The sequence below is a fragment of the Corella eumyota genome, chromosome 3, assembly GCF_963082875.1.
Source record: "Corella eumyota chromosome 3, kaCorEumy4.1, whole genome shotgun sequence".
NCBI lineage: Eukaryota > Metazoa > Chordata > Ascidiacea > Phlebobranchia > Corellidae > Corella > Corella eumyota.
The window spans coordinates 2,475,996-2,498,017 of record NC_137492.1 but is presented as its reverse complement, the minus strand read 5'-3'; the positions used below and the strand labels follow the sequence as shown (position 1 = coordinate 2,498,017).

The following is a 22,022-nucleotide window of genomic DNA, read 5'->3' as shown; positions in this document are numbered from 1 at the left end:
ATAATATATTTGTATTATGATCCTAATATTATCACATTTATTAAGCTTTATTAAAGGATAATATTTTTTCTATATAACCAAGCAAAATTTTGCATAATTGTATGAATATGTTATGAGCTATGTATACATACTATAGAACTTTTATACATCAAAAAATATTTTATATATAATATAAATTACTCACAAAAAAACAAAAAGGCGTTTAGATCACTAAGCTTAAAAAAAGGGATTATTAAATTTATGTAAAACAATTTAGAGCGTTTTTACATATACAAACAATTTTATACAAGCATAAAATAAAGCTTAAACACACTTAAAATATAGACAAGAAAATTGCACAACAATTAACCGTTTTTTACATGTTTAGTATTAAAGCAATCTATGAACAACCTTTAGAAGTTTTTTTTAATTTAACAAAAGCTACAACATAAGGCTGACATACTATAGGCAAAAAAAAATCGGTAAATTAAAAAAAAATGTTTTTTTGCAAATTAAAATACTTTACATGTTATGGGTATTTATGATATATAACATAAATATAAACCTCCTTATTTTATATTGCATTAAATGCAACCTGGCGTGGTTTAATTCTTGGTATAGAACTATAAAACAATAGAAACGCTGTTGAGCTCCTTGGTGATGAAGTTTTGGTCACTTCTGTGTCGTCGAAATGATACCAAGAATTATCTATCACATTTTTACAAGTTGCGACGTAATGACCGCTGTCCAAACCAGCACCTTGATGGTGTGATACTGAATACAAGTCATAAATTCTAGAGCTCTTCTTGTTACCACAGAATTTATTAATATTCAGATTATTTAGGGGAAAAGATACATTTGTGTGTATCTTATCACGCCATTGGCCACTACATTCAAATCTTTTGAAATGAACAATCAAAACTGCCGGTAATTTCCAGATTTCGATCTTGCGAACTGCGTCTCTCTTTCTTTTGCATCTTGGGCAATCCCATTGGTTACTTCCTTCCATTTTTTCTGGTGCACTGAATGACTCAATCACGCTGTGTATGTTGGTTGATTTTTGCGGCAAGGGTAGTGATAGATAAACAAAAGCATCAAACTTTCTTGATATCTCACCGCAAGATAAACATTTAATAATACCCTTAAACTGGCCTTTAAATAGGCCCAATATAATAGAATCATTGTGTTCTTTGTGATATTTCCAAGCGAGATCAGCAGCTCTCTCATCAGAGAGTTTACTGTTATCGGGTTCTTCCGCATATTTTAACTCAGAAGTTTTGTTAAAGTCTTCATGAAGACCGTCAAGAAGAAAAAGCAAAAACTCTTGTGAATCTTCTTGTGAATAACCAGCAAATGTTGAATTAAAACTTCCGATCATCGCCTTGAAGTCAGAGGGCACTAAATATCGCCACTGGCCACTCCATATTTCTCTTAACAGCACAGCAAAGCACTCAGCTACCCTTCCTCCATATCCCAATTTATTTTGACAGTTAATATCTTTACGGTATAGGTTAGTAAGCACATACTCAGCAAGTGGTGTTGTGTTAAAGAGACACTGCAACACAGAGTTCATATAGCAAGTGTTACCTAAGTTTCTTAATCCAGTTAAAGCAGGGCCAACAGTACCTGGTAATCCCTGCAATGAATTTCGGAATTGTTTTGCAATCTCGCTAGGCTGTGCATAATTAGCTGAAGGTTTTGTAGCGCGAACTGGCACTTCCTGTGGCTTTTGTGGCTTGATCGGCAATGCTCGAATTGTTCTTTCTTCATTGACAAGTTTGTTGATATTTGGTGACGATCTTGACCGCTTCAAGCTACCTCCACCAAAACTTTGCTGCACAGGACTTTGTGGCTTTGCAGAAACTGTAGAGCGCGAGCTCCTAGCTTGATTAATAGGTTTCTCTATCACCGACAGATCCTCAACAGGCCTTAAAGGTTTTTTTACAGATGCATAAACATCACTGGGTGCAATGTGGTGTGTAGAAATATCATTAGCACTGATACTTTTAGCCGGTATTATTGGTGCAGTAGAAGTATTCGGATCAGACCTTTTTAAAGCAGGTTTAGGATCAGTTGGTTTAGTTATCGGTTTCAAATTGCTCTGTATTTCTGTTTTTGTAAAGTTTAAAGTTTTAGCAATGGGTAAGTCTGTGCTTGATGTTTTGTGAGAAATGTTATCTGGTGCAATCACTATTGGTTCTTCTTTAACAACTGGTTTTGTTGAAGAAGGTGGGATAGTTGGTTTGGTAACAACTGGTTTTATTGGTTCATTTTGCTTGGAGCTATTGGCCGTTGATTCCATTGGTTCATTTGCCTTTACGACCTGACTATTTGCACTTGTAGAAAGTGGTTTGTCTGCATTTGAATCTATTAGTTTAGGTGTAGTTTCAATTGGCTTGGTTGGAATTTTCTTGTCCAAAGATACAGCTGTTTTAGGTTTATTACCTCGCATTGTATTTGCTAGATTTTTTTGCGCTTCCAACTGTTGTTTATCAAGATCTTTATTCTCCGATTCCATTTTTCTTATCTCAGCCTGCATTTCAACACAGCGTTTTTTGCGCTCAATTTCAGCAAGATTTTTACGTTTTTCCTCTTTCTCCAACTTCATTTGTTCCATTTTTTTCTGCAGAATGGCTAATGTCTCGTCTTCTTCATTCTGATCATTTGAATTTATTGGAGGCTTTTTCGGGACATCAATTCGAGGTGGGACAATAACTTTGGGGTTTTGAATAACTTTGACATTTACAACCTCTTTTTGGGGCTCACTAGGAGTTATTTTTGGTTCTGGTTTTGAAGTTGGTTTAACAGAGCGATCAATCACAGGTTTATTTTTAACAACGACTTTCTCTGGTTTTTCAAAAACTGGTGCAAGAGTTATTTTTGGACTTTTTTGAGGTTTGCTTATTGAAGAAATATCAGGATATAGACCCGCAAACGCCGAAGTGTTATCTGATGATGGATTAACAGAGGGCAAATCTTTTTTGAAAGGATCTTTAACTTTTTCCTTCATGATCTCTTCTTTTTGCTGCATGATCTCAGGATTAGAAATGGATGTGGGAGATGAGGAATAACCTGCATCTTCACTTTCATCACTAGAATTCTTGGATGCCTTTGGATGAAGTTGCTCTTTAAGATTGTCATAACTGAACTCTAATAAACTGTTAACGTTGCCAGTCTTTGCTTTTTCTCGGGGAGCTTTTACATTTGGGTTAGTTGTAAATTGAGGGTAGCTATCAAGAAAATCAGTATACCCTCCTTCGAGAATAACCGGTTCTCTTGGCAGAATCTTTTTCTGTTCCCACTTCCAAATCGAATCTTTTAGACTTCGTAATGGGTCTTTTTTATCATCAAGTCTGGATAAGTTTGAATGCCAGTCGAGTAAAACAACCAAATCGGCAGAGTCTCTTGTGCTCCATATTCCGTAATGATCTTCCGAGATTCCCTCTTCCACTTTAGAAGATAGTGTTCCGGGTTTTATAAATTGGCTGGGGATATTTATACAAGCACCATGTTGTATATGGGAATCATTAAAATCTGTTGATGATCTTACATCTATCATAATTATATTTCTCTTGTCTTTTATAAGAAGTTTGTATAATTCAGCATTGTTAAGTTTTTCAGTTGGGAGTTGAAATACCGGTGTTTTTGTTTTAATTTCAGCATTGTTTGAGTTACTTTGCTCACTTTCAGATTTCTTTTTTTCCAACATCTCCTTTGCTTCTAACTCTTGGTATCTATACTCCAAACTTTTAGCCAGCTCTTCTGCATTTTCCATCGCCTTACCAACCTTTGTACTTCCAAGTAAGTTCATATAATGCTGTCGGTCTTTCTGAAAACCGGTTGATTTTCGGATTTTTGTGTAAGCGTCAAGATATCGCATATACAAAATGTAAGCCCTTTCTTCATCCTTTTCATTATGAGCCTTGGTGGCTGCTGTATAGGCTTTATTTGCAAACATGACATGTGTGTTTGTCGTTTTCCCATTTTGAATATCGTATTTACAAATGGCATTAATGTCTTTCATTGACTTTTTGATGTAAATAGGTTTTAACGACATGTTGGCAGATCGTTAATTAGGTTAAAACAAAATAAAAATATTTTTTTTTATATTGTTTAAGTATTTCATATTTAATAACCTTAACTACAACTTAAACTGTAAAAAGAATGTAAAACAGTTGAAGATAGAAAAATTAAAAAGCTTTTATTCGACGTAACTTCTGTTTATCAATTATTGCGTTTTTTATGCAAGGTGTACGCTGATTACCGTTTGAACTAAATTTACATAATAACACTAACATAAGCTAATTATTTGACGTTTTTCTTTTCCTAATTTAATCGAAATTAACTAGTTTAACCAGGTTTATTTTGATAATTTCTTAGAGGAACTCGGTAAGACCAAAACTTATAGAACAGGAATAGTTATCAAATTGTGTCTTTTTTTTTTTTTTTGTATATATCTTTATCCTCGATGTGAGATGTCGAATGCGCGACTTAAACATAGAGTAACATCAGTTACTCCGACCCAGTCTCGAGTTACCTGTGGCAGTTTGGGATATTATAGATTATAATTGCCCGATAATTATGCTGCTGATTAAGTGCTGGCTAAGCAGAAGTTCATACCGTTTATAGCGCCTTACTCAAGTGCGCTACAGCATGAGATCAGTGGGGATTGAACCCACGACCCCATGTGTGGTGTAGCAAGTGTTCTTACCACTACACCACGCTGCCGGTTAAAGCTTGTAACAGACAAAAATGTTTTTTTTTGTTTTAGAATTATTAAAACAACCACAACCTCTATTTTGTTTGTTTATTATTATATATAACAATAACATTTATTTAATAAACAGTAGAACCTTTCATAATTTTATTATAGTTCAAAAGCTTTTTAGTTTATTATGGTTCAAAAGCTTTTCAGTTTATTATGGTTTAAAATCTTAGAAAATTTAAAGAGCATTATCAGGTTTTTAAATTTTGGTCAGTTATTTATCATAATTTTAATTACTCAAAAAGGGATTAAAAATTAAATTTTTGTTTGTTTTTAAAAAACTAAAGTTTGATGTAAAGCAATTAAAGTGTACGTAAAGAGTACGTAAAATAAGGCTAAAAACATAAATAATATTGACAACAGAAAGAAATACAAAAAAAATATGGCTAAGAACACAAATAATATCGATAACAGAAAAGAGTACGTGAAAATAAGGCTAAAAACATAATTAATATTGACAACAGAAAGAAATACAAAAAAAAATTTGGCTAAAAACACTAATATATATATATTTTTTTTCTGTATATATCTTTATCCTCGATGTGGGAATGTCGAATGCGCGACTTAAACATAGAGTAACAACTGTTACTCCGACCCAGTCTCGAGTTGCCTTTAGCAGTTTGGGATATTATATATTATAATTGCCCGGTAATTATGCTGCTGATCAAGTGCTGGCTCAGCAGGAGGTCATACCGTTTATAGCGCCTTACTCAAGGGCGCTACAGCATGAGAGCAGGATTAAACCCACGACCTCATGGTGGTGTAGCAAGTGTTCTTACCACTACACCACGCTGTCGGCCAACTATTATCGATAATTGAAAAGAGTACGTGAAAATAAGGCTAAAAACATAAATATTATCGACAACAAAAAGAAATATGAAAAAAATAGGGCTAAAAACATAAATAATATTGACAACAGAAAAGAATACGTAAAATTAAGGCTAAAAACATAAATAATATCGACAATGGCGGATAAGCCGATCCAAGAAGTCAAGTTGTGACGTCAGTTGTATTCATCCGCAACGCATTATGCTAAAGGCGTATAAAGAAATAGTTTCTTAACTAATCAAATTTATTAAGAAACTAACAACGTCGTTATCTTACGAAACAATTTAAATTGGAAACCTTTATTAATTTTAAATATTTAATTAAACATTAGCTGTATAAACCAACTATTAAACTATATGACCGGCAGCGTGGTGTAGTGGTAAGAACACTTGCTACACCACACATGGGGTCGTGGGTTCAATCCCCACTGATCTCATGCTGTAGCGCACTTGAGTAAGGCGCTATAAACGGTATGAACTTCTGCTTAGCCAGCACTTAATCAGCAGTATAATTACCGGGCAATTATAATCTATAATATCCCAAACTGCTAAAGGCAACTCGAGACTAGGTCGGAGTAACTGATGTTACTCTATGTTTAAGTCGCGCATTCGACATCCCACATCGAGGATAAAGATATATACAAAAAAATATATATATATACCACATGTTTTAACACAAAACCTAAAATCGTTTCTCTTAAATTCTGCGTCTCGCTCAAATTCGGGGCTGATTGCCTGAAACAGATTACGCTTTTCTTCGGTAACATTTCAAAATCTTTTTACCACAACCTTACTAGTCGGGATTATTTTTGTTTCAACATTCCTTTTGGTTCGAAATCTTAGATTTCAAAACATATCGGTATTGTGAATATTTTTATTATTATGGTTCGAAATCTTGAATTTCAAAACAGTTCTATATTATAAACAAAACAGTTTTATATTATAATATTAATAACTTAAAAATGGATCAAAAATTTAATTTTTGTTTGTTTTTTATATTTAAATCCTTGTTTGTTTATTAAAAGTTAAAGTTTGATATTAAACATTCAAAATTAAGTATAAAGTAATTTATAATACTAGTAATTAATATACATATTTAAAAAATAATTTTTTTTGTTTATTAGATTTAATTGCTTGTTTATTTATTAAAAATCAAAAATCGATTTTAGGCATTCAAAACTTTGTCTAATGTATATTCTGATATTAACAACTTAAAACTGCGTTAAAAAATTGTTTTTTTGTTAATTATATTTAAATACTTGTTTGTTGATTTAAAAATTAAAAATTGATATTTTAAAACAATTAAATACGTAATATTTGATTAATTAATTAAATACGTTATTTTTGGTTTATTAATTCAGTTAATATTTATAATTAAGTAATTTTTATGCATAACTTTATTTATTATTAAAGAATAATTTAAAAATGAGTGAATAATTTAAAAAATGAGTAAATAATTTTGAACCATATTTTATTTATCAAATAAATCTAGTAATTTTTAGAGTTTTCAAATACTAAAACTAATCAAGAAACATGTTGTATAATTTTTCTTCATCTTCACTTTTAAAATTTGGGACAAAGTTAATCTTCACAATTTCTTTAAAACCTTCTTGTTTGTCTGGTTCAACAAATTTTTTACGAAACGAATATAAAACCATAGCTGGTATTACATCGTGGTCATTGCTAGATAACTCTCGAAATCTAAATCAAAAACTTTATATTGAAAATGAGACAATGTTTAAATTTGAAGTTAAATTTAAATTAATATTACCTGTTATTATGGAATGCATGTTCTATCGATATATTAAACAAAAAACATCGGCAATCACAATTATATTTCTTGGCACATTCTATATACCTGGAAAAAACAATCAAATAAATGTTTATATTCCTACCAACCTAAATTAATCAAATTTAAATTTATGTCATCAAGATATTACCTATTTCTAGATACTTTATCTGGGTTAGTGTTATCAATAACTACACTTTTTCCTGATGATAATGCATTGTTACAAGCTGCCACACATTTTTGCCAAGTTTTAAGAGTGTCCTAAAAATTTTTTACAAATTCATAAAATATCTGCATTGTAATATTTTATTAAAAATTGAATGAAATTACCCTGTTTATAAGAACATAACCTTTTGGTACTAAATTGTTTCTTGCAAAAGAGGATTTTCCGCCTAAAAGCATCACATTAGTAATATTTTAAAATGCTTTACTGAAACAAAAAATTCATTTTAATATACAAAACTATTTAAATTAATAATTCTTCAGATATAATTTTATAAATATCAATTAAAATGTTATGTACATGCAGGATAGCCAACTAGGATAACAAGTTCCTGATTGCTGCTGGTTATTTGTGGCCCATTTGTTAAAGGTTGATCTTTGGGTAAACTTTTCTAAATACAATATTTACATAAAAGTCAATATTTGATTTACACACAAACTATTCAAACAACAAAACTTGTGCAACAACAATAAAAATTGCATAGCTGTTAACAATTTGATGATTTAATAAAAGAATGTTTATCACTTACTGGGTTAAAAGTTGGCATATCAAATTTTACTGGCTTTTGTGACAGAAAAAATTCTTCTGGCGTTTGAAATTCGCTCTCCAAGTTAATAGCAAATAACCTAAATATTTAGAAAAGTGTAAAATTCAATAAAAATGTTGGTGTGTTGGTAAAAAAAATAACATACATACCTGTCGCTACAGCTAAAATCCTTCTTTTTGCCTGGTGCCCAGTTTTTAGGCCTCCCAGCAGCATCACCAACATACATGAAATTATTGCAACTTATTCCTCCATTTCCATTTTCTACTAACCAAGTATAAGATCCAATGTTTGGTTTTCGATATTTTCCTCTTTTTGTTATAGCTAAAACCTGAAAATATTTGATAGAAATTTAGTAATTTGATTGCTTTTTTGTCAATAAAAAAAAAAAATTTCCTAACTTAATCGCAAAAAGCAAATATTTAAACTTTAAAAACTTTTTTATATAGGCCTACATATTTTTAGTGAACTATATTATATTCAATTAACAAATGCAATCAAAAAAAATTGTGCTTTTAAATATTATTTAAATTACTGTTATTGGAACACCAAGTTTCTTCAATAAAGCTTCAATTTTTTCTTTAAAGTCATTTTCCTTAACTTTTCCCTTTCCAATACCAAGTTGATTCGTAATTATGACAAGTTTTTGACCTACAAGTAATGTTATAACATGTATATATATAGATTATAAATATATAAATTATAAATTGTTGAAATTTTAACCTTGTTTATGGATTTCTTTTAATTTTCTTGGTATCTCGCTGTACAGAATTTTCCAATCGTCTTTATCTTTAGCAAAAGTTTTTCCTACAAAATATAACCTAATTTTATGTTATGTTAAAAATATACAAAAAATAATTAAGAAATTTTCCAAACCTGATTTAGTTGTTATCAGTGTACCATCCATATCAAAAGCTACAATATTTGAAGAATGGATCAGTTCTTCAGGTTCATAAACCAACATAGTTTCAACTTTATACCAACCTTTGCCTTCTGATGTTTTTGTCACTACATTGATTGATTTAACTATAGGTTGATCTTTGACACTATGTTTAGGTTCTAAAAAATAAAACACTAAGTTCAGGTTTCCAAAAATATTAAAAATTACAATATTTCTATAATACTTTAACCAAAATTACAATATTTATATAATACTTTATGTCTTAGCTATTAGTAGAAACCATGGTATAAATTTTATAAGTTTAATTTAAGATATTTCTACCAGTTAAAGTAGTAATTACCTGTGATGTTACTTTTTACAAAAGATTGGCCTTGTAATTTCTCAAGTTTCCTTTTTACAATATTTTCAGCATCGTCATCTACAAAATTGAACCATTTTATAGACTTAAAAAATAGAAATATGCCATTTTTTTAATTAATTTTAATTAATACAAAATTTCTAAAAGTTAATTTTACCATCAGATATATTGTTGTTTGATTCATCAACATCTATCTTAGATTTTTTGTTTGGTTTTTCTTGGTTACCAAAATAATCGGAAAGAGTTCTTTTTCTTGATGGTTCTTCTATTGCTAATAAAAAAATTAATTTTTAATCAAATGCAAAGCATTTAGGAAATTTAGAAACTAAAATTAAAAAAACTTGTCCAAAAATCACATGTTAAAAAAATAGAAAATGTTATAAAGTTAGCAAAAGTAAATTAATTCCTTAAATTAAGTTTCATAATTGTTTTCACCTTTTGTTTGCTTAACAAATAAGATTTGAGGATATTCCTTATCCACTACATACAATATTTCTCCTTCTTTAAAAGTAAAACTTTTTCCCTTCTCCAAAATGTTGTCATCAATATGTCCACAATTATTTCCAATCTGTTTTACCTCAACTAATTTCTTTGAGTAATCAGCAACAACTTGAATGTGATTTCTATTAATAAACATAACAGATTAATAAAAATGTTTATATTTATTTATCCTTAATATGTGAAAACCAAATAATTTATCCCCAATGTGTGAAAACCACCTAATTTTAAACCATTTGATAAACAAACTAGGAAGCAGTAGGAACTCAAACCCAGGATCTCATGTTGTGATTACAATTTACAAGTGCCTTTAACCATTGTACTTTTTATAACAAAATAACTAAAGTTATTTACCAAATGCTAACATCATACTGTCATTACCTGGAACATCTTTTGTCAGTTATTTTCGTAATTGGACTTCGACCAATAAAAACGGTTTTCCCATCAGGAAGATGAATATCGTGGTGTGTAGAATTTGGACATTTAAAAAAAAGCTCCATGTTTCCTATCAGTCAATCATGGGTCATATAAACATTAACAAATTGCTGTTTTTCCTGGAAACAACGTGCATTAACGTTTTACGAAAAAAATTAACGTTTCAAAGGGGTAAGTCCCCTAGTTTGTTTACATTGTTTTTTATCCTCAATTTATATATTAAAACATTTTTTATACTAAAAAAATAAGTTTTAAATACCCCTTTATTTGCAACATATCTTAACTATTTACAGGGACATAGTAGGATTTGTGCGACCAAGGTCCTAGAGCTTTTAAAAAAAAAAAAAACTATGAGCACAATTTGCAGGTTTGTTAGATGTTAATGATGCTTTCTATAAGTTGTTAGACAATTGCTTGAATTTTAAATCTGCGTTGAGTGATATTAAAGTCTTTGAACTGACCATGTAACAACAGTATTTTGTCTATACTTAATAGGTATTAACATTTTGTCAAATTTTTGAAACTACAATCAGGAATTTATTTACAATATGATTGAAATGTTGTTAAGTTGACTTTATTTAAAGTTATTAATTAAAGTCTGTACAACAAACAATAAAATTTAACTCTTAAAATTTGCTACTGAAATTTAATTGAGTGTTTGTAGATAATATAATAATAATCACATAACAAATAAAGAAAAATAAATAAAAAAAAGTTGATAACAGAACAATAAAAATAAAACTATTTGAATTATCACTAGAAAAATAAATATTTCCTTTAACAATTTTACTGCACCTTTGTTGACTTTTGCAATATAAAATCATTTACTAAGTTGTAAAAATTGTTAAATTAAAACATTAACCTGAAGATTTTTTTGATTTTTAAATAGATAAATATGATTTATTTTCCACAGTGAATAACTATAACAAAATGACATATAGTATTAATATTTTTAACTACAGAAGTTAGGAAAATTAGTTGAATTATCTTAGATTAAAACTTAACAATAAGATATGAAATAAAATGTATCAAAAATGTGAATAAATGTTTTTTTCACAATGTAAATAAAGATTATATCTTATCAACAAGTGTAGTTCTTTCATTAGATTCAACATCAACAGCAACATTTGATTCAACATCAACATTTGAATCAACAATGCCAGGTATTTTTGCATCAATATCGCCACTTAATTTCGGAGTTAATTTCGGAGTTAATTTGGTGACGCCAGCGTCAAAAGAAGCCCGTGCCAAACTGCCATGATGATGAACTCTGTCACCTGCCACCGTGGCATACTTGGCAGCGATAGCCATAAGATGGCCGGATGACAAGCTTTTATTGTGTTGTGACAAGAACGGTTTTCTTTTAACCAAGGCAAGATCTGGGTGCGATTGGCTACAATCTTGGCTCTCACTGTGAATTAAATTGTTGCTGGGGACGATCTCACTCATGTTGTCTTTGTTCTTTGGACTTTCTTTTAGGCTTGATGTAGCTTTAAGGTCAGTTTTTCTGTAGTAATCATATAAAAAATTACAAAGTCTAAATAGAAGTTTTTTGGTAAGATATGTTACAATATCTGTTTATATGCAATAATGCTATAGGCAAATAACACTAAAATCAATAAATACCTTTATAAACAATGAAAAAACCTAAACTTTGCCTTATAAACTCTTTGTCCTTTCCTCATTATTATGCTGAACTGCATGGGCAATTAACAAGGCCTTAAGCCTGGCATTAAATGGGCTGGCATCTTCCGATTCATGCATAACTCTTTCCTCTTCAGTAAGACTGTAACCCTGATCAACTGGACTACTACTTGTAAACACATTTCTCTGTCTGTTAATAAATATGCAATTCTGTGATTCAATTATCTACAAATTTTACTAAACTGTCATTAGAAGTATAAAAAATCTGTTGTTTCTATTTCATTTAAATTTTAAACTAAACACTGCTGCTTTCAAATTTAAATACTGGGCAAAACTAGTAACAACAAGAATAATACCCAAAGAAAATCAAAGACTCGTTCAAAAATAAACTGCACAATATATTGTTTTTTGGGAAAATTAAAAAATATTAATATGTGTAAAGTTAAACTTACTGGGGAGGTGTAGTAAGGGAAGGAGGTTCAATACTTAAAACTTCTTGCGATGCTTCGTCTGCAGTCATTCTAGTGGCTCTCAGTGCATTTAAATATTGCTTTCTTGAAATCTATATTTAAAAAAATAATATTTCATTCAATTTTTTGCTTAATTATACAATATAAATTCAAAAATTAGCATACTAGTTATAGATATTAAAAATAATATTGTTATTTCCTGTTTAAGGAGATAGAAAATCGGATGACCTTTAAAAATTGGATAGTTTTAACCTAGTCTCTTTTTAAAGCAAATGGCATTAAATTGTAGAATTTGAGTAACATTTAATAATAAATGTCATGTTTTACCTAACTCACAAAATTTATAAAAAGCCAAAATAAATTTTTTTCTTAAATTTTAAAATAAATTTTAATTTACCTTTACGTATTTGACATCGGTTAGAGCTACTAGATCATAATCAGGTTGAAAAGGGATGCTTGAGAAACTGCTTAAATCGTTGGTTGTGTTACTGACCTTCACATTAGGCTCAGTTAAACCACTGTCTGATGATATTTGGGTAAAAGAACGATGCAATGCTAGAGTGGACAACGAAAAAAAAATTAAAATTTTGATTTTTTACAAAAGTATTGCAATTTTTTAAATGTTAATTTTAAATCACAAATTTTAGGAATTTTATATTTTGAATATTTAATTTAACCTTAGGATGACCTCACCCTGGATAAATTAACTAAATAAAAACTTAACCTAGTGTTAATTTAACCCCTGGAGGTTTGGATTATTAAAGCAAGTGGGCTTAAAAAAAGTGTTATAAGGTAGGTGTGTCCAGAGCCAAATGATGGTCAATAGGTTAAGTTGGACACTAGGTTATTATATATCCATAAACTTAAAAAAAATTACAATTGCTTTTTATTGCATGTGGATGGTGCGGATGTTTTGGTATAACAGTAGCAGAAGGGGGAGATGAATTATTGTCAGAAGATTTTAAAGCATTGACCCCGTAAAATGAAAATGGACCGCTTTGAAATTCCAGGCTCTCTTTACCCACCACGGCCTTTACTTGACCCTTTAAAATAGTTTTGTAAAATAAAAAAAAATAAAAAGAATTTTGAACAAAAAATATTTTTTTAAAATATAAAAGTTCTAGCAATATTTAAGTCTATAGTGTTATCATTCTTATTTCCAAATATAACAAAGTTTAAAAATAGCAAAATAAGATTAAGTTTACCTCTATGATTAGTACAAAATAATCAGAAGTTTTATTCCGATGATAGATTTTCAACTTTTCTGCATTTTTTGTGCTGGCGTCAAAATTCAACACAACGATGACATCCTGCTTCAACAACCGCAACAAAACTTTGTCGGACAACAACTGGAAGGGAGGAACCTCGTGGAGCATGAAACGATGAACAGCGAGCATCAGTTGAGGAGTGATCTTGGGACGTTTGCTTTCTCCAGGTTGCTCAGCGAAGAGGGAGAGATCAACTGGAATTTTTTGTCTCATGAGGTTGAGTTTTTTGGTTTTGTTGTCAGCTAAAAATAATTCCTTTTTTTAAAATTGACATTTTCGGATATATATATTTATATGTCCAATTTAAAGGCCCACAAAATAAATAAAACTGCCATTTGTGGTGCAAGGGTGAATTATCATGGGTAAATATTAGTTGGGAGTTGCAACGATATTACCACAGTTAAAATGCTACTATAGGTGGGCTATTGACTAGCGATATATAAATATATAAGAAAAAATAAATTATTTAATAATATAATATTTTTTAAATTTTAAAACTTAACTGTTTAACAAAAGTAATTTTAAATCAAATATTTAAAATTATTTCTTACTATAAAGGTCTGTTTCGTCCACAATTTCGGACTTAATAATTTCTTCAATAACATCTTCCATCGTAATTATACCTATCACCTCATAAAAAGGATCACCGGGGCCTTCATTATTTACCCTTTGTACAATGGCCATATGAAAAGTGCCTTTGTAAATAAATTATTAAAGTTATTTTGGGTTGGTATTGTAAATTAAAGGTGATATTGAATTACCATTTTACTATTGTATTGTATTAATATATACCATTGAATACAATTTTTTGTTACTTAATGTCTAAAATAAGGCTTTTTTACCTAATTGTATATTAGGGGGCAAGGAAAATGGTACCCCGATTTTGAACCCAATTTTTTTTTTAATTTTTAAAATAATTTTTTAGAATTTTAGGAATAAAAATCAATTCACCTGTTTTAAATTCTTCTAATAGTTTATCCAAGGTGATATCATTGAACACAAAATTAAGCGGATGTTGATAAAATTTACAAACAGTTTTTAGTGCCATGCAATCATCTGGGTCAACAAACGCGAGATCTTTAACAAATAGAATTGAACAAATGTTTGTTCGCTCCTTACTGTAGATCGGTATCCGGGTGAATCCAGTTGACATTATTTCACGCATTGTCTAAAAAAGAAAATTATATAGTATATAAACTTTACAGTAATATATATTTGAATGTAGTGTAAATATATAATGCAAAAACTGGTCTATTAAAAAACTACATTTTTATTAACATTTATACAGAGTTTTATTTTCCCACATAATGTATAATAAATAAAACTTAATTTAAAACAGACACAGATTATAATATAATGTGTCTTTTTTTAATAAATACATATTTTTTTAAAAATAGTTTCATAAGTTGTAATAATTTTATTTTTCGTTATGATTTAAACCGACCTCAAAATCTAGAACGGCACCAATCTCGATCATAAAACAATCCTCGATAGAGGTCATGACCTCTTCAACTGTTTTACTTCTGAGTTCAAGGGCACCTTGGATTATATTCACTTCATCAGTTGCCAAGTCATTGTAAGGGTCTGTCACCTAAAAACATTAGTTTTCAAGTTTATTTATTTTTGGATGGATTGAAAAAAAAATTAAATGAATTAAGATGTTTTTTATATTGTTTTTTGTATAGGCCTATATGTTATATTTATAATTAAGCCTACTTTTTGTCTAGTATATATACCATTTAGATCAATTAAAAAATACATTTTTATTCAATTATTATTTTAAAACATAAATTTTAATTAATTTGTTATTTTAAAACATGAAATGTCTTTTACGAAAGATTGGTTGCTGTTGTTACCTAATGTGTTAACCAATTATATCCTTCTATAATTAACACTAATTTAATTCACTATAAGGAGAATAAATTAAAATAAAACAAATACTAAAGTTAACCTTATAACCGAAAACAAATTAAAAATAGAAAATTAATAATATCCTAAGTTAACATGATCCCACTTTTAATTTAAGAATAACTCGAGGGAATAACAGTTAATTACTTGGTTGTTTTAAAATGAATTTTAGTCAATATTGGTGAACATAGAGTTTAGTGATAATATTAACTTTTTTATTAATTTGCAATGTTACTAATAATAAATACTGAGTCATTGTGATTTTGTAAAAACTGTCATAACACAATTTTTATTTTAGTATATTCATTTCTCTGAATAATATTAATTTGAAAAAACAAATGATGTCAATAAATAAGAAAAATATGTAAATAACTTTAGTTTTTTAAAGTATTTTAATCATTAGCATAAGCATATTGTTTTTTGCCAAATATTTTAATTAAGTGCCGGTAATAATCCATTAAAAATTAGTAATTACTGGTAATTGAGTACATGATTGTACTTTGTATATATTACCCTTGTGACTGGGTATGACATATGCAGTTATTATTAGAATATACAGCTATGGCAACTGACATTTAGATATTAAAATAAACTCTTAAATTCGAATAAAGGAAACTGGTTAACAGTTTTAACATATTTATAATTACATAATATATTTAATGCTCTTTCTAAACATTTTATACAGGCTATAATGGCTAATGTTTTGTTTTAAATATGAAATTTAGCTAGAGTAACAAATGGCCATTATGTCTGTTTTATAATCATATATATATAATCTATGTTAATCCCAGTTTAATAAAGGATTACCATAGCCACCTTTTGTTAGATGCTTTTACACTTCAATAAAATAAATTAAACAGATCTATTTAAAAAATCTAAAAAATGTATAAAATAATAACTTGCCTTTATCATTTCCAGTAGTTTCTTTCTGTTGTATATCACTCCAATTTCTTTGCCAAGAATACAATCCAATACTTTGCTAATAGGGTAAGACAATACAAATGTTATGACCATAAATATCTTGGTTAACCAGATAGTATAAGCTCCAACGTGGAGACCGTATCTTGAACATAGAGCTTGTGGGACAATTTCTCCAAAAACAACAATGGCTAGAGTACAATAAGATTGTTTAAGTAAACTTTGCTTGATTACAGGCTTATTACAAAATAAGTAGGTGTGTTATTACTAGTTAAATAAATCAAGTAACTTTGACATAAAATAAATATAAAATAAGACCATTAAAAATTTTTGAAAAATATATAGCCTATATATATATATAAAAATCAAATTTCAAAAATAGAATTACCAGCAGTTGAACCGATAACAGCTAGGACTCCCGAGACTAAATCCCCCAACAGAATTGTCAGAGTGTTGTTCACAAGCACATTACCCAACAGCAAAGTACACAACAAAAAATTTCCCTTTTTTCTGATAGGGTAAATAACTGACGCATACCGTCTTTCAGATTTTGAGCCAGATTTCATGACAATTTGTAACTCCATTGGGTCAAGAGACATAAGACCAAGATTTAAACCAGAAAATAAGCCAGACATCATTAAAAGAATAATGATTATAACAATCTAAAAAAATATTATTTTATTTCGATAAATTTCCAAACCAATTTATTCTAATAGTTATTTTTAATCAAGTTTTTAAGGTAAGTTAAATATTTGTTGGCCCTAACTTATAAATTATTAATCAAAACGTTGTTCTATAAAAGTTTTATGTCCAACTTTCCATTGTTTGACAAAATAAATACATTTTATACCAAAACTAGTGAAATTTTTAAGACCTACTTAAATTTTAAGAGCTATTCTTGGTTATATATTTAAGGTAAACATACCTGTAGTGGTAATGGCAAGATGCTTGTGGTTACTTCTAAAGGAGGAACCACTGAAATCGCGATCCATTTTTGTGGGCCCTGATGGATATAATTCCCACTATCACTCTCCTTAACACACAAGTAATAGATTTTATTCTGTAAATCCGAAGCTAAGTCAACATTGATCACAGTGGTCGCTGAAGTAGTGCTGTTTTCAAGTTTTATATAAAATGGATCAGTTGCTTTTTCATCATCACATGGTTCACCAAAGGGTAAGGACTCCTCAGCAAACGCAATACGAGCTTCTGTTGAGTTAAACCCTACCCCAAACAAACGAAGAGTTGTGTTCGATTGGGCATAAACTGCTGGTATTCCTTCATAAAATGGTGCCAATGTCTGCGTATCTAAAAACATTATTTTTAAAATCAAAGTCATACAAAAAAATAAAAAAGGAAAAAAATATTAATTTAACTTTAAATTACAATAAAAATCAACTTACCAATTCTAAGACCAGTAACTTTTATGGAATCTCCCCTTTCACCATTTAAAGCAAGTAGTATGAGGACATTTAGTATAAAAACATAAAATCGATTTGTAATTGTAAACCATATACCCATTTCAGTTAATAAAATCGCTTTTAATTTTTTTTTGGTGGATTGAATTAATCAAAAAATAAATAAAACAACTGTTAAAAAAATAAAAAACTTTTTAGTGTAGTAGTACGACCTTTAAATGCTAGCTGTTTATTTAAATTGAATTATTTTAATTAAAACTAATCAAATTTACGAATTTTTAAAAGAAAATTTTGATAATTTTTTAACTATTTAAACTGTTTAACTACCCAAAAATCAAAAAGATTTTAATACCAACTTATGCTTAACACCTACAAATTAAAATATTTTAATACACGTTTATTATTAAACATTGCTGGTAAGTTCTGTGCAGCATTGAGCTAAAAACAAACTTCGCCACTTGATTAGTTTACATAGTGACGTCATTCGAGCGATTACAATTAGTCAGGGTTGCCAAATAATTAAGAAAAAAAAACAATACCAAATTATTTTTTAAAATAAAAAATTGTTAAACTTGAATGACAGTTAATTTTAATAAAAGCTAATTTAATTATTTTAAAAAAACTAAAAATTTGTTAAAAAATCACGATTTGGATACTTTACATAGGCTTGCAATTGAAACAACCTAACTGTATTATATTGAAACAACCTAACTGTATTACTAACAAATTTATTTTCGTAATGATTGTTTTTCAACTTAATCATCGTATTATACATAGGAGGGCTCAACTAACTGAAAAAGTAAATTTGTTAAATAGTGACTCGTTAAACAAAACATTAACTTTGTTAACTGTAATTAGTGAAATTAAATGCAATGTAACCGTTTGCGTTAACATTTAAATTAAACAATTCTTTCGCATCAACTCACAGTTTAGTTAAACTTTTATATTAAAGAAAAATGTTTTGCAAAATAGTTTTTTAGCGCCAGCCTGCAGTTATTAAAAACTGGCAATAAGAATGTGGCACACAGGGATTGTGGTTATTTCCGCCTAGCTACACACACACACCGTTCCTTACTTTCTCACCCGATCCGGCATAAAAGTTAAATTTTTACGCAAAAGTTAACTTCGTTATTCAACGATTAGCAGGTTAACGGTTTGGTGCCCATCTTTGGTATAATAATACACTAAACTTACTTATCTAACGTAATTTAACCTCATTTTTAACTTAATTAGGCTGTTTTTTATCAAAATACCTATGTTTTGATGTAAATGCATGCTGTTTATATTGAATATGTTCAAAACTATATACAAATAAATACATCATTGCAAATACTATAAAATCAATGTAAAAACATAAAAAATGAAGACTAAAGGTGTTTACACTTGGCTATGTGTTTCAGCTGCATCACAAGTATAAGTTGGGTTAACCTGAGGTAACCCAGTTACTTGGTCTGTGTCTTTGTTGTATTTAACCGCAGTTTTAGGTGTAGAACATGGGCTTATAGATGTAACGTGATGGCGGTTGCTGCAAACTTGTGTAGTTCTAGTTTGTATTGTTGTCCTGTTCATTGGCATTAACACAGATCTAAACATAAATTAAAATAATAAAAATCAACGCATTTAAATGATAAGGCGTTAACATGAAAGTGTAGTGGTAGTTGTCTATTTGGAAATCTTAAATTATTTTATTAAATTATGTTTTTGTCACATTAAATAAACTTATGAAGTACAAATTGTTGTTTTTAAACATTTATTTAACCTGTCTTGTCCCCTGATGTATTTCCAAGCCATAATTGCTTTGCTACGAAACCTTTTACTTGATATAGAGTAAAATATTGGGTTAAGAGCGCTATTTGACCAAGCTAACATTGTTAGAGTTGATTCTATTATCAAACAATCATTTGCATATCTAACCTGCAATTGCAAAATATAATTTAAAAAAATAATTGATTAAATTTTGGTGTAGTATTATTAAAATGGCCCTATATATTTTTGACTTACACTTTGCCCAGGTGGCAGTTGCAGTAATCTCCATATTTGAAACGGCATCCAACAAATAACGAACAATATCACCAACACTGCTACCATTATTACTACTCTGCTTTGGCTGCCTGCTAAACAATAATTGTTTGTAAAATTTAAAAAAAAATCGAATAATACTGACAAAAGGAATTGAAAGCAAGGTCTCTGGGCCTAAAGTATTTAACATCGTGTAGAAATTTGGCCACTATGCTATCTGACTTATTTTTAAATACATTTTGTGATAATTTTTTAAAATTAACCTTAAAGTAATTACCTTTACTTCGTTGTATACTTCTTTGTGTTGCAGTTTTTACGATCTCACAATAACAAAACACGATTACAACAAGTGGAAGAGCAAAGAAGAAAACAAAACTACAATACTCCCAAGTGTAAAATCCACTCGAATTTTCATGGTCATGATCAATACAGACATGATCAGGTACTTTATTTTAAATAAAAGGTACTTTATTTTAAATAAAAAATTGTTTAAAAATTTAAAAAAGTAATCGCACGAGTTTTAAGGGTTTTTTGATTGATCCCCACTGCAGGCAGGTAAATGAGTAACTTTACTCAAAACATACCATGCTAATTTTTAACCTTATCTTTTTTTAAATAACTTACACGTTGGGGAATGTGTTGCATTGTGAGTATCATATTCATATTCAGAGGCAATTGAAGCGTAATCCACAAGATCGTAAAAAGCGTTTTCATCTTCTATAATATCTGTCCTATAACCAGGAAACATTAACCTAAAAGTAAATAAGAAACAATTTAAATTCATTTTAATATTAAGGTTTAAAGTTAAAGCAACTGACCAATAAATTTTAATCAACTTTTTTATTAATTTTTATATTTTTTTTCTTTTAACTATCTTGTTACTAATATTTTAATACACCCACCTACATGCTGGATATTGAGTTGAGCTGTTTAGTATATTAGCATATAAGACCACAGGAGTTGCCACCAGAATGCTCACCAGCCAAATACCAACACACGTTCTAATTGCATTCTGTCTGGTTCTGTAGGTCATTGAGTTTAAGGTGTAAACGATGGCCAGATATCGATCAATGCTCATTAGTGTTAGGAATAAAATTGAAGCCCGGAAATTGACAAACTTTATGACTAAAATATAAAAAAAATTATTTCATTTTTTAATATTTAAGATCCAAAAAATAATAACTTAAAGTTCTGCTAAGAATAGTTTTAAGTTTAAATTTTCAAGATTTTTTTGAAATTAAAAAATAAATTAAAAAAAAGTTGTTACCCTCAAAAATTTTACAAAGTGCTGCCCCATAAATCCAGCCATTATTAACAAGCCACACTGGCATATATAAAGGTAGAACAACACAAAAGAGCAAATCTGCTATAGCAAGATTAACTGCAAACACATTGGCTACTGTTCTGTTGGAATGAGCTTTCTCCCAAATTGTAATAATTGTGATCACGAAAACATTTGCAACAATACCAACACCTATAAATAAAAATTTAATTTTTTTTCTTAAAGAATTTTATGAGAAAAAATTTTTTGTTTACATTTAAAAAAAATTTTTTTAATTTTATAAAAATTTTATTTTTACCTGAAATTATTGGATAAAGAATATTTTCAGCCAATTCTAGCGAATGTTTCATGTGTTCTAATTCAGACATATTTCAATTACTTTAAAACTAAATTATTCCATTTAAATTAAACACAATACTTTTTAGTAAGATATTACCACAAAAAAATTAATGGTCAAGCATACAAATTGCCCTAAAATTACTTTGATTTAAATTTATTATCTGCTTGAGGCTATGAACTATAAATAATTACAAATTCCAATAAAATCAAAACAAAACATTTCTTTTAACTTTTATTATTTTTTCTTATCTCAAGATATTTATATTAACTTTTGTATGTTTATTTTATATATATTTTATTTATATATATTTTTATTAGAGAAATTATAAAAATTTTTTAAGTTTAATCAACAGGATGTGTCATTAATATTATTTCTCCTACCCCACCTAATTAACAATGACATAACATTTCCTTAAATATACTTGGAAAAATTTATT

General features: G+C 28.9%; 4 protein-coding genes across 6 annotated transcripts; all 4 read right to left on the bottom strand.

Annotated features, from left to right (window-relative positions):
- Positions 1–203: 203 nt before the first annotated feature.
- LOC145746222 (ubiquitin carboxyl-terminal hydrolase 8-like) lies at positions 204–4,126 on the bottom strand. The gene has a single exon (XM_082564443.1). It carries the CDS (start codon positions 4,034–4,036, stop codon positions 554–556), a length of 3,483 nt encoding a protein of 1,160 aa, XP_082420569.1. The 5' UTR covers positions 4,037–4,126; the 3' UTR covers positions 204–553.
- A 2,965-nt stretch (positions 4,127–7,091) lies between these two features.
- On the bottom strand, positions 7,092–10,405 carry LOC145745345 (bifunctional polynucleotide phosphatase/kinase-like). Of its 2 annotated transcripts, none has more exons than XM_082563393.1 (14): positions 10,266–10,405; positions 9,822–10,009; positions 9,544–9,657; positions 9,369–9,446; positions 9,004–9,186; positions 8,851–8,934; positions 8,663–8,778; positions 8,280–8,458; positions 8,113–8,209; positions 7,884–7,974; positions 7,691–7,752; positions 7,512–7,621; positions 7,343–7,429; positions 7,092–7,272 (listed from the first exon to the last, which is right to left on the bottom strand). In XM_082563393.1, exons 1-14 carry the CDS (start codon positions 10,382–10,384, stop codon positions 7,092–7,094), a joined length of 1,689 nt encoding a protein of 562 aa, XP_082419519.1. In that variant the 5' UTR covers positions 10,385–10,405. The 2 variants fall into 2 exon arrangements, with proteins under 2 accessions (XP_082419519.1, XP_082419520.1); XM_082563394.1 differs by having other exon boundaries at positions 7,145–7,284.
- Positions 10,406–11,121: 716 nt separating this feature from the next.
- On the bottom strand, positions 11,122–18,108 carry LOC145746344 (metal transporter CNNM4-like). Its single transcript, XM_082564606.1, has 12 exons — positions 17,931–18,108; positions 17,453–17,835; positions 16,916–17,189; positions 16,513–16,718; positions 15,146–15,292; positions 14,653–14,869; positions 14,253–14,396; positions 13,639–13,943; positions 13,311–13,476; positions 12,831–12,988; positions 12,416–12,525; positions 11,122–11,826 (listed from the first exon to the last, which is right to left on the bottom strand). Exons 1-12 carry the CDS (start codon positions 18,046–18,048, stop codon positions 11,391–11,393), a joined length of 2,664 nt encoding a protein of 887 aa, XP_082420732.1. The 5' UTR covers positions 18,049–18,108; the 3' UTR covers positions 11,122–11,390.
- A 1,167-nt stretch (positions 18,109–19,275) lies between these two features.
- LOC145745653 (apelin receptor B-like) lies at positions 19,276–21,698 on the bottom strand. 2 transcript variants are annotated; one of them, XM_082563787.1, is made up of 8 exons: positions 21,545–21,698; positions 21,232–21,438; positions 20,867–21,089; positions 20,589–20,716; positions 20,242–20,409; positions 19,947–20,059; positions 19,705–19,859; positions 19,276–19,530 (listed from the first exon to the last, which is right to left on the bottom strand). In XM_082563787.1, exons 1-8 carry the CDS (start codon positions 21,612–21,614, stop codon positions 19,323–19,325), a joined length of 1,272 nt encoding a protein of 423 aa, XP_082419913.1. In that variant the 5' UTR covers positions 21,615–21,698; the 3' UTR covers positions 19,276–19,322. The 2 variants fall into 2 exon arrangements, with proteins under 2 accessions (XP_082419913.1, XP_082419914.1); XM_082563788.1 differs by having other exon boundaries at positions 19,947–20,056.
- Between the last annotated feature and the right edge of the window lie 324 nt (positions 21,699–22,022).